The sequence below is a fragment of the Oncorhynchus mykiss genome, chromosome 26 (genome assembly GCF_013265735.2).
Source record: "Oncorhynchus mykiss isolate Arlee chromosome 26, USDA_OmykA_1.1, whole genome shotgun sequence".
Taxonomy (NCBI): Eukaryota; Metazoa; Chordata; class Actinopteri; order Salmoniformes; family Salmonidae; genus Oncorhynchus; species Oncorhynchus mykiss.
The window spans coordinates 22102040-22113156 of record NC_048590.1 but is presented as its reverse complement, the minus strand read 5'-3'; the positions used below and the strand labels follow the sequence as shown (position 1 = coordinate 22113156).

General features: G+C 42.0%; 2 protein-coding genes across 3 annotated transcripts; both read left to right on the top strand.

The window, feature by feature from the left end:
* Window positions 1–1310: 1310 nt before the first annotated feature.
* LOC110506394 (adhesion G protein-coupled receptor G3) lies at window positions 1311–5883 on the top strand. 2 transcript variants are annotated; one of them, XM_021585981.2, is made up of 12 exons: window positions 1311–1487; window positions 1997–2060; window positions 2450–2540; window positions 2725–2859; window positions 3111–3239; window positions 3409–3463; window positions 3636–3727; window positions 4272–4390; window positions 4630–4910; window positions 5015–5114; window positions 5219–5499; window positions 5606–5883. In XM_021585981.2, the coding sequence occupies exons 1-12, from the start codon at window positions 1427–1429 to the stop codon at window positions 5713–5715; spliced, it is 1518 nt and encodes a 505-aa protein (XP_021441656.2). In that variant the 5' UTR covers window positions 1311–1426; the 3' UTR covers window positions 5716–5883. The 2 variants fall into 2 exon arrangements, with proteins under 2 accessions (XP_021441656.2, XP_036819586.1); XM_036963691.1 differs by lacking the exon at window positions 1311–1487 and having other exon boundaries at window positions 1997–2137.
* A 1914-nt stretch (window positions 5884–7797) lies between these two features.
* On the top strand, window positions 7798–11091 carry slc7a6os (solute carrier family 7 member 6 opposite strand). Its single transcript, XM_021585983.2, has 5 exons — window positions 7798–8113; window positions 8813–9121; window positions 9335–9541; window positions 10360–10492; window positions 10634–11091. The coding sequence occupies exons 1-5, from the start codon at window positions 7922–7924 to the stop codon at window positions 10741–10743; spliced, it is 951 nt and encodes a 316-aa protein (XP_021441658.2). The 5' UTR covers window positions 7798–7921; the 3' UTR covers window positions 10744–11091.
* The last annotated feature ends 26 nt before the right edge of the window (window positions 11092–11117 follow it).

Sequence of the window (11117 nt, the reverse complement as noted above, 5' to 3'; positions counted from 1 at the left end):
GTGTTGTGTTGTCTCTCTTGTCATGATGTGTGTGTTTGTCCTATATTTATATTTATTCACTTTTTAAAATGCCAGGCCCCCGTCTGCGCAGGAGGCCTTTTGCCATTTGGTAGGCCGTCATTGTAAATAAGAATGTATTCTTAACTGACTTGACTAGTTAAATCAATTTAAAATAAAAAATAAAGTTGTGTTGATGTATTTTCTTCTGTATCATTCCAATGTATTTATTGGGAAAGTGCTTTGAGAGAATGATTTCATTGAAGTGTATGCTGTTTATGATTATCAACCTTCATTAATATGCGATCTCAAGTTGCTGAACTGACTGTTGCATAAATTAGCCAGTGACAAACCAAAGGATTTAGTTTCCTGCATACCATGAGGTTTCTCTATGATTGCTGTGGTAAAGCAGAATGAACTGTGCTGTGGTAAAGCAGAAAGAATCTCAACTGTACTGATAATAAGGCACACACATTTAAAAGAAATGATACTGTCAATATTCTGTTTCAAATTAGTTACTGTAATGTTTTACAAGAAGAAAGCCCATGTACCATCAAAGTGAGTTTTTGCGATCTTGTTGACATAGTGCAAGAAAACGTAAACTGTGACTTAGGTTTTTCTGAATTTTAGGATAAAGCCCACATAATACATGTTGAGACAAAGCATTCTTATGTGATAGACCTTTTCACACAGCCTCGTCCTTATTAGTTTGGCAATCTATCCCTTGCTTTTCCACAGTCTAACCAACTATGGTTAGTGTGTTGCAATCTGGTCATGTTTTTTACATTTGAAATAATATCACTTCTGCAGAAAGTGTCTCACTGTGAGCAGTAGGTTCTCAAATACACTCACATTTGACCATTTCCTTATGATTGGGAAACAGAGACATCCTCTTTTCTAGTAACTTTCTGGGGAATGGCAGAATGAGTCTTAGAGATGTTGTAACGATGAAATCCGTATCAGAGAATTGCCACCATCTAGGATTTGTTTCTGATTCTAACTAAAATGATTTTAATATATTAATTTACCTAACATTAACCCCTCAAACCCCTCAAACACCCCCCCCCAAAAAAAAATTGACTACAAAGGAAATATGCTTTTAAGCTTTATTGTGTTATTCTTGATGATTTTTCTTAAAGTGTATGTTGTATGTTAACAAATTGAATCAACCACTAATAAAAGTGCTGTATTCATTACATGCTGTGTTTACAACAGCCTACTTGTATTCATCCTGTTTTGAAATGACACAGTATACTCTATGTCGAATTTGAATAAGAAATCAACTTCCTGCATGTATAAATATGTCCAACCCCCTCTCTATTTGTGGGGATGATATGAAATCAGGAAACATCAACACACAAGCAAAGATCAACAAAGAAGACAGACCATTAACCCATCGGCGGTCACAGACTGAAAAAGGGAGAGCGTGATGAAGATCCGTGATTTAATTCTCATATTTATATGCATCCCTGCAACCCTGAGTACCAATGGTAAGCTCCTGTTTTGTTTCTATGTGTTGATCAAGTGTTAAAATGGATGGCATGTGTGGATGAATATAGGTCAAGGTTATGTAAACATGTTTGGACATTCATGGACATCAGTGAAAATGAGTTGACCAGTTAAATATTAAAGTGCCTTACTTATATCTGGGGTGGACAACCCTGGCCTGGAGAGCTGTCATATTCAAATAAGATACCTAATCAAGGTCTGTTAAATATACATGATTAGTTCAACCAGGTGTGTCTCAACTGAGCTGAAAAAAAGCTTGCACTCATAGCGGCTCTCAAGGACCAGGGTTTGCCACCCCTGATTGATGTGGTCCCCACTGAGTTTTTGTCACCCGCATTGGCTTTAGTGCTAGAGTGCCTACAGTAGTTTTTCATCTGGTTGTTTTGATGTGGTTGTCTTGAAATGAAGCATTGGTACCTTGTATGGATTTTAGTCGTTTTCAGAGTGATACATGCACCATAATGGCTAACCTTATCGATAACGTTTCCAGACCATCTTCCAAACTGTAAAGATGCTCTTGAAGATTGCCTTCACCAAGAAGTGCCATGGACCAGGTACTCCAATAAAAGCCCTGCACCTATCATCCCCCATTGTAAGGGGATTTTAACGTGCCATGGATATTACAAAGAAAGTCAGTACCTGTTTATCATTTTAGCTACACAGTTAAACATCTAGCTAGTCCATATGGGAATGTCCATTAGGGTAACATTTTTGTTATTTAGAGCTCTCATCCAGAGCAACTTACACTAACTAGTGAGTGCATACAGATTTGTACTTTTACATACTGGTGGTCCCCTGTGGGAAACAAACCCACAACCCTGGCGTTGCAAGCACCATGCTCTACCAACTGAGCCACACGGGATTTGATAGCCATGTATTAGATTGATTAAGTTGAATATAAGAAAGGGGTCAAATCGTGTAAGATGATTTGTGTTTTTGGTAGGTGTTATGAGGATAGAATTACAAGATGCATTCAAAAGGGCAGACTGCACATCCCAAACTTCTACAGGTGGTCTGTCAACGCATCCAATCAGGTGAGATCATGAATTCATTGCTGTTGATCTCACAACCTTCTGGTTCAGTCATATGTACTGGGGTGCAGCAACAAAGACTTCAGACACAGCCTTATCTCTTTACTGTTGCATATTGCAATTGTCGCTATTTCCGATGGATGTGTTGCACTCAAAATGTAAATGTCCGTTAATAATTCCACCATAGGCAGAAGCGGGCACGGATTCTGGACACAGAGTGCACTTCCCTGCACATGCCCTCCAGAGAAGCAAGAGGAGCGACTCTCATACCACTGACTATGTGCACATTACTATGGCTGTACTCAACAGCTCTCTATTCAAGGTTTGTAACTGACTCATAGGCCATTCTTAGTTTTAGCTGAAACCAACCAATGGTAACAGACAAAATCGTATCACTGCTACCATATCAGGTATGCAATTTATCACTACAGTAAAACAATGAATATATGATTTAGTATCGTGAATTCGTTAAATACAGATGTTTCCCTTGAGGAAGGATTTTATGAAAGTAAAAGGCACATTTGCTCCTCTGTTACTGCTTTCTGTTGCACTTTCCTCCAATGTCGCCAACAGCTCGGTCTAGTTCGAGGCTATAGATCAGGGGAGGTCCTAAGGCAGTCTGTGCTGGCTGTGAGGGTGGGGGACCACGGTGTGAGTGACCTTGACCAGCCTGTCAGAATCGCCTTCAGAAACACAAATGTGGTGGGTGAATGGACAAACTGTGCAATGGAGGCTACTTGAACTCTAGACACTAATTGGACGAATAAGACTGTGACTGTGCATCTCTAAAACAAATATTAATCTAGTCTATACTTCAATGAAGTAACCATACATTTTACACACTGTGTGTTTTACATTGCCTTTGTTTCAGACGGAGCGAGGGACTTGTGTTTTCTGGAAGGACTCAGAAAATAATAATGGCGAAGGTAGGGTTATGGCTTGACTCATCTTTTAGTGGTTGAAACACTGCTGTGGACTACCATGTTATTTTCCTGTGTGTGTGTGTGTGTGTGTGTGTGTGTGTGTGTGTGTGTGTGTGTGTGTGTGTGTGTGTGTGTGTGTGTGTGGTTGTGACATTTGTGGCTTTTCTGTCTGCAGGGGATTGGAGTTCAGAGGGTTGTAACACCACCCTCATTCACGGAGAGTTTGTGTGCAGCTGCAACCATCTCAGCTTCTTTGCTGTGCTTGTGGTAAATACGTGCTACAGTTGTTTAAATATATGTTTACTTTAATTATTTGAATGACTCTATACAAAGCATAGCTGTGTAAGACATGCAAAGACTGATATAGAAGTCTTCAAAACACTCACTTTAAAGGGATACTTCACCCAAATTACAAAATGTCATAATGATTTCCTTACTCTATAAGCAGTCCTTCGACAAGGTATGACTGCAATCTATGCTTTGATTGGTTAACCTGGCCATGTTTTAGCATTTTTGGCATAAATCCAATGCAAGGCAATGATACAGATATTATCATATTTTGCACTTCATGTCCAAATCATCTATAAGTAAGTTAATTGTGCTGTGCAATCAATAGTAGATACTTTAGGATAATTTGGACATGAAGTGCGAAAAATGATAATAGGTACCATTGACTTGCATTGGATTTGTACCACCAACGCCAAAACGTTAATTTGGGTGTACTATCACTTTAATAATGACATAATTTTTGTATGGTCAGTCCTAGCTGGTAACATACTCTTGATTCCTTGTCCTATTTTCCCACTGACAGAACTCAAAGTTGTCGGTAGACTCTGTGAATGCCGCCAACCTAGGCTACATCTCCTACATTGGTTCATCATTCTCTGTGGTTTTCACAACAGTAAGCCTTGTCATGTACACATGTCTTAGGTAAGTATTCTCTCTTCCTTAAAAATAAACAGAGTAGTTAAACCATCCACCAATAGTAGATATTCATAAACGTATGTGTCAAAAATATCAAGCAATAAAATTCAAAGTAGAGGTAAGCAAGAGAACTCACTTTAGCCCTTTTAATATGTCCACAGACTGATCACAGAAATAGAGCATAAATGGTATACATTATATAAACATCTCTGTGGGCCTGAGCCTCTTGTTTTCTGTCCCCATAGGAAGAGGAGTTCTGAACAGTCAATAGGTATTCATGTGCATCTGACAGGAGCGCTCCTGTTTCTGCACCTCTCCTACCTCTTGAGCGAGTGGTGGGTGTGGCATGAGGCTGATGGGGCTGAGGGACGTGTCTGTCTGGCCTTTGGGTTGATGCTGCACTGGGCTCTCCTGTCTACCTTCACCTGGTTGGCCATTGAAGGATTCCATCTCTACATGCTGTTAGTCCGCGTCTTCAACATCTATGTCAGGAAATACCTGCTCAAACTGAGCCTGTTTGGATGGGGTGAGATCACAAGTTTCACTCATAAGTCTTTTTTTTCTTCTTTGACATTTGAGTGATATTCTGCACCATACAATGTATAGTCTAAAAGCAGTCTTTGATTCCAGGCATACCCACTGTGACTGTGGTGGCCTGTGGTTTCTCAGGAGTCTACGGAAGACATAGCTTCTACATGAAGGGGGCCAATAATGGCTCATCAACAGACATGTGAGGTTCAATTCACGGTATTTTGTGACAGAAAGTTAATATTTAAATAAATATATAGCCATGAAAACAAACAAAGGTTCAAATGGACTCTTGTCTAACTGCAGATGTTGGATAAGCAGTGCTACAGACAGCCCTGGAGTGGTAGTCAGCTACGTCACAGTGAGTGGATACTTGGGCCTGGTCTTCCTCTTCAACACAGCCATGCTAGGTGTGGTGGTGATGAAACTTTGGGGGCAGAGAGGGAAGGGTAGAATGTGGAAGGACTGGGCCACGTTCCTGGGGCTCAGCTGTGTGCTAGGAGTACCATGGGGGCTGGCGTTCTGCACCTACGGCCCTCTTTCTCTCCCTGGACTGTACCTCTTCAGTATATTCAACTGCTTCCAGGGTCAGTATCCTATCACACACAACCTCTCTAAGGAAAGATATATGATTGACTGCTTTAAATCTGAGTGATCGCTGAGTGATTTGTGACTTTTCAATCCCTCCTACAGGTGTCTTCTTGTTCCTGTGGTTTCTTGCCCTTTTACATAAGGGCCGCCCAGAGCGCTCCTCTGTGAAAGACTCTTCCAGTCAAAAGATGATGGAGACAAACCTCAACTGATACCTGCAACACATTCCAGCATACCTTTAGTAGTGTTTGCAGACCAAGTCCCATTTTACCCATGCATACAATGAGTTTAAACCAGATGTGAAAGTCTAGTTAATTTGTTCCCGGTGCAGACCTCTTATACCGAGAAATAAAATGTATGACCTTTTATTATGGCATAAACACAACCCGTCATGATGTTTTCATCTGATTATCAAACAAGGGCTCCTTTACTAGGCTACTCGCGCACGTTCACTCACTCGCAATATATTTCCAGCCTCCAAACAGTGGTGAATGGAAAGAGACAGCTGTTACACAAAACACCAAAAAGTGTAATGACATTTGGCATTTGGCATTAGGCCAGAATGTATGCGTCCACTGCTGTCTGCGTGTATCTCGGTGTCGGCCACTCATCTCTGCCTTGGCATAATTTCAGTGTTTCTTTTCGTCGAAACACATTACATTTTGGAGCATATGCCTACCACCTGTTTTCATGTCCATTTGCAAAATGCTCCTGACTCTGACATGCGGTAATGATAAAACATAGTATAATAGGCCACAGTTCTTTTTAAACATTTCGATTTAAATGATTGTGATAGGCTCATATTTTACCTGTACAGCGTACCCCCACCATTTATTTTGTGGACGCCAGACCGTACCACTTTACTTTCACCCCTGGTGTAAACATGATATTTATGATATGACACATAAAGTGTGACACATGGAGCAAATAGCCATTAGCACACAGCCTATCTACTGGATAAAATGGTGTTGTGGTGTTAATCAGATAATTGAATAATTGAATGTTTTCTTATGGTTTCATTAAAATAATTTACCAACACTATCTAACCTATGATTCAGCCTTTTCCCCAACGGTTTAATGATACATAGAATGTCACTTTGAACTTTAATGTAATGTAATTTATTGTAGCAAGAGCATGGTGAACGGAGAGATGTGGTTATGGACAGCAAGGAAAAAGGAGAAGAGGTGAGTATAGTGGAAAGATGTGTGTTGAGGAAGAATGGCGCCAAGTATAAACCATATTCTGCTGTCTCTGATGGCTCAGAAATGGAACCTGACGCGAGTGAGAATGAATTACCTGTGGTGGCAGGTGTGCTGAAGACCTCCGAGCCCGGGCCTCGCCCCGATGGTCATGCAAAGGATGATTCTGGCCAAGTGGGAGTGACATTTCTGTATTTCTTCTGTCCAGAGAGAGTGGGTGCTTCTTTTATTATTATTTTTTATTTCACCTTTATTTAACTAGGTAGGCTAGTTGAGAACAAATTCTCATTTACAACTGCGACCTGCCAAGATAAAGCAAAGCATTGTGACACAAACAACAACACAGAGTTACACATGGAGTAAACAAACATACAGTCAATAATACAAGAAAAAGTATATATACAGTGTGTGCAAATGAGGTAGGATGAGGGAGGTAAGGCAATAAATAGGCCATAGTGGCAAAATAATTACAATATAGCAATTAAACACTGGAGTGATATATGTGCAGAAGATGAGTGTGCAAGTAGAGATACTGGGGTGCAAAGGAGCAAAATAAATCAAATAAATAACAGTATGGGGATGAGGTAGTTGGATGGGCTATTTACAGATGGGCTATGTACAGGTGCAGTGATCTGTGCGCTGCTCTGACAGCTGGTGCTTAATGCTAGTGAGGGAAATATGAGTCTCCAGCTTCAGTGATTTTTGAAGTTCATTCCAGTCATTGGCAGCAGAGAACTGGAAGGAAAGGCAGCCGAAGGAGGAATTGGCGTTGGGGGTGACCAGTGAAATATACCTGCTGGAGTGCTTGCTACAGGTGGGTGCTGCTATGGTGACCAGTGAGCTGAGATAGGGCGAGGCTTTACCTAGCAAAGACTTATAGCCTACTGTAGCATACCATGTTATATAATAAATATGTTGCTGGAGTCATTGCAAATCTATTTGTGCCACTTGTGTAGCCTACCTGGAGCTGACAAACAGATTGAATCAGTGGTGGAAAAAAGTAAGTCACCCAAAAGTCATACTTGAGTAAAAGTAAAGATAGAAAAATTATACTCCAGTCTAGTAGGTGGCGGTAATGCAACATTTATTGGATGCCAACCGCCGTTCAACCTCATAGAAGAAGATACAATAGTGGAAAAATAAGAAGAACCCTGCCTCCTCTTTCACAAGTGCGACTATAGCTAGCTAGTTACGGTAGCGACAGCTGGAGCAGTAGCCATGGATCCAAGCACCACTATTCTCCGGGTGAAAAGAAAGAGAGGAACTGACCCTGCCGATGCTTTGCTACTTGCCTGTAAACGTATTCGACCAGAGACCACATCCCAGACCGTTGGGGAATCTGTGCCTGAGCCGGATGATACAGAGGTTGAGAATTCGGTCTTCAAACTCGTGGCGACCGTTGCTTCACAGGTATGGGCCGCTTTCAAACCACGGTGTCTCGTGGGCGCTGGACAGTCTGCTGGTGTTGCGCAAGACAATAGAGTCTGCTGTTTAGCTAACTAACTATGGTTAGCTTATCAGCTGGTTAACGAACGTTATGTTTATTACTAGTTAGGTATCTAAATTAGATTTTCTCTCCAGCTCAAGTCATCCTTACTTAGCAAACTGGCTAGCTCGCTTTGTGTTGATTAGCAAGCTAGCCAACGTTAGCTGGCTAACAACACAGATAGCTATCGTTAGCAAGCTAGCTAGCCAGCCAGCCTACGTTCTAGATAATGGTGCTGTGAAGTTAACGTTATCTGGTGTACCTGCCTTTTTGTATTCATGCCATTTCAAGACCATGGGACAATATTAATTTTTATAGCTGTCTAGCTATGAGGAAATAATCCTTCGCAACACCTGTTGTTTGGGTAGGAAATAACTTTTGTTCGCAGATTACTTGTGTGGTCATGGTCCTGAAAGTAAGACAGTCATAGCTAGGTAGCTAGTTTCTATGACCTACTTCTTCTACATTGAAAATAAAACAATCTTAATGTGTTCTTAGCACTCAAACAGTTCTGTTAGCTAAGTTAATTTAGTGAATCTTTAATGTAATGCACTGCCAGTCTTATTAGTCTCTCAACCCTCTTTGTTAGGATAACTGTTTCCCAACTTTGTCACTATTCTCAGGATGCCCCGGTCCAGACACATGTTCGTGAAGCACTGACCCGCCCCCGCATGGCCCACGCCCTGCGCCCCTCCGCAGGCAGCTCCCAGAGGATTGTGGGAGATCTACGGAGCGCTAAGTGGAGCACCAGGCGGGAGGAGCGATACAGGATCCTCTCCAGCCATCGAGCAGGGCTGCCAGCAGAACAGCCCCCCTCAACGCAGCCAGAGCCCACAGAGGAGGAGCCAGGCAAAAATGCCTGGAGCCTGGGTGAAGTTCAGGTGTTTGACATTATCCAGGAAGATGGGGACCAGGACAAAGCTTCTAGCAAGGTAAGTGTGAGCCGGGCTCCCTAATGTTTAGCTAGAGCTGGGGAAACATTCTTAAAACCAGGATATCCTATGTAAACGTCTCAGTTCCAACAGTTCCCATATGATGAATTCAGTTGATCCAGATTTTAGCCTACCTGCCACTGACATACAGGCCTAATATTTGGATGGCTTGAATATGATGCTTATTGTGTGACTGCACTCTGTGTTTCCCAGTTGCTGACCCCTGACCCAGAGACTATCCTGTGTAACTCAATGAAGATGATCCGTGAGAAGCTGAGTGTGTCTGGAGAGGGTGTGGGTGTTGAGCATCGTGAACGGGAGGACGACTACGTGTATGACCTTTACTACCAGGAAACAGTCACAGCAGGCTGGATCCAGGATATCCTGTCCGTCAGGCCCTACTCAGACGAGGGAGAGTTGGTAAGGATCAGAACACAATACTCAAATGCAATGCACATTCATGATACAAGTATGACCATTCACAGCCATGCAGATAACTTTGCCTAACACGTAGACCAATCTCAATTGTACCCTCCTAATTGGTTTGGTGAACCGCTGTGGTATCTGACTAATCTCGTCTTCCAGCCGACTCTTTCAAACTGTCTGGTTTCACAGTGCCTCAGAAAGGGACTTGAATGGAGCCTATGGCAGGATTGGGAAGAAGTCCAGCTGGATTTCATTAGCTGATCTGTCAAAATTCAAAAGGCACTCGCACATCTGAGCAATGTTTTTGCAGGTGCATGGCAACAGTTTAACAAGATGAAGGAGAAAGGAAACCGCACACTGCTCTTGGTAGTATCACTGATATTTATTAAGCGTATCGGCCTTGCGGCCTTCATCAGAGCTTTTCAGAGCTTTTAGCTGATCTGTCACCATCTAGCAGAACCCCAATGTAGAGGGGAGGTTCTGAGGGATTTCAAAGCGCAAGCAGTAAAAGTGATTTTAGCCTAAACAAGGAAGGGAAATGGGAATGTTTTCAAACTGTGCCCAAACTCAGACTCAATTGGGCTTCCCAAAACTATGGTTGCGGTTATAACTTTTTACAAATTCAAATAGAGATGTAGCAGGCTCTCTCTCGCCTCGATTTTAACCCATGTCTCTTTCAAATGCAAGGCCCACTTTGTTGCACTGTGTTTCCAGGCTCTATATGCGGTAGCAATTGAGCCTGGAATGAAGGTTAGTATCTGAATAGCATAAAATGGTGCAGGAGGGATAACCTCGATGTCTTGGTTTTCCAGGTGCCTGACTTGGTGGTGAATGAGGAAGAAGTGTATGAGGATGAGGATGATGAGAATGAAGAGGGGAACTGGAGGAATGACTACCCAGATGAAGACGGTGAGGATGGCAGCGACAGAGAGGAGCGCTATGGAGGTAGGCTAGTACTTTTTCATTTTTTTTCATTGTACAAACTTCACAAAAGTTTCACGCAATGATTATCAAAGCTCCCGTATTAAGGATAGTTGTGTTACTAGTTTCTCTCCGGAACCTAATTTTGTCGTTCTCATGCTGAAGGGTACTGGGAAGAGGAGCACTCGTACAGTCGGAGATCCTGGGACCAGTACCAGAACGAGGTGATGCAAGAATTGGATGATGACGATGGAGACAAGGATGACTCTGACTGATCTCCAACTTCGAGTATTGGTGGATGTGTTTGAGTGTCCTTTTTTACTGTGCAAGTGTTGGTGTGAATTTGTGTGAGATGTGTCGCACAACCGTGGTATACTTTGTGTGCTTCTTGTTAAATTTGTATGTTGGTGAGATGGTTTGGACTGCGTGTTTGCCTTTTGTGCATGTTAGTATGTACATGTAAGCGTATGGTAGTGAATCATTGTGTGTTAATGTTTGGGTCTACATTCCCTGTCACATGGAGATTGTACTCTTGAAGTGTGAGTGACGTTTGAAAGATTAACTCTGAATCCCTTTTGTAAATATGTAGATGTGTATAAAATAAAGCTTTCAAAATAAATGTGCATTTATTGCTGTAATGAATTAAAAT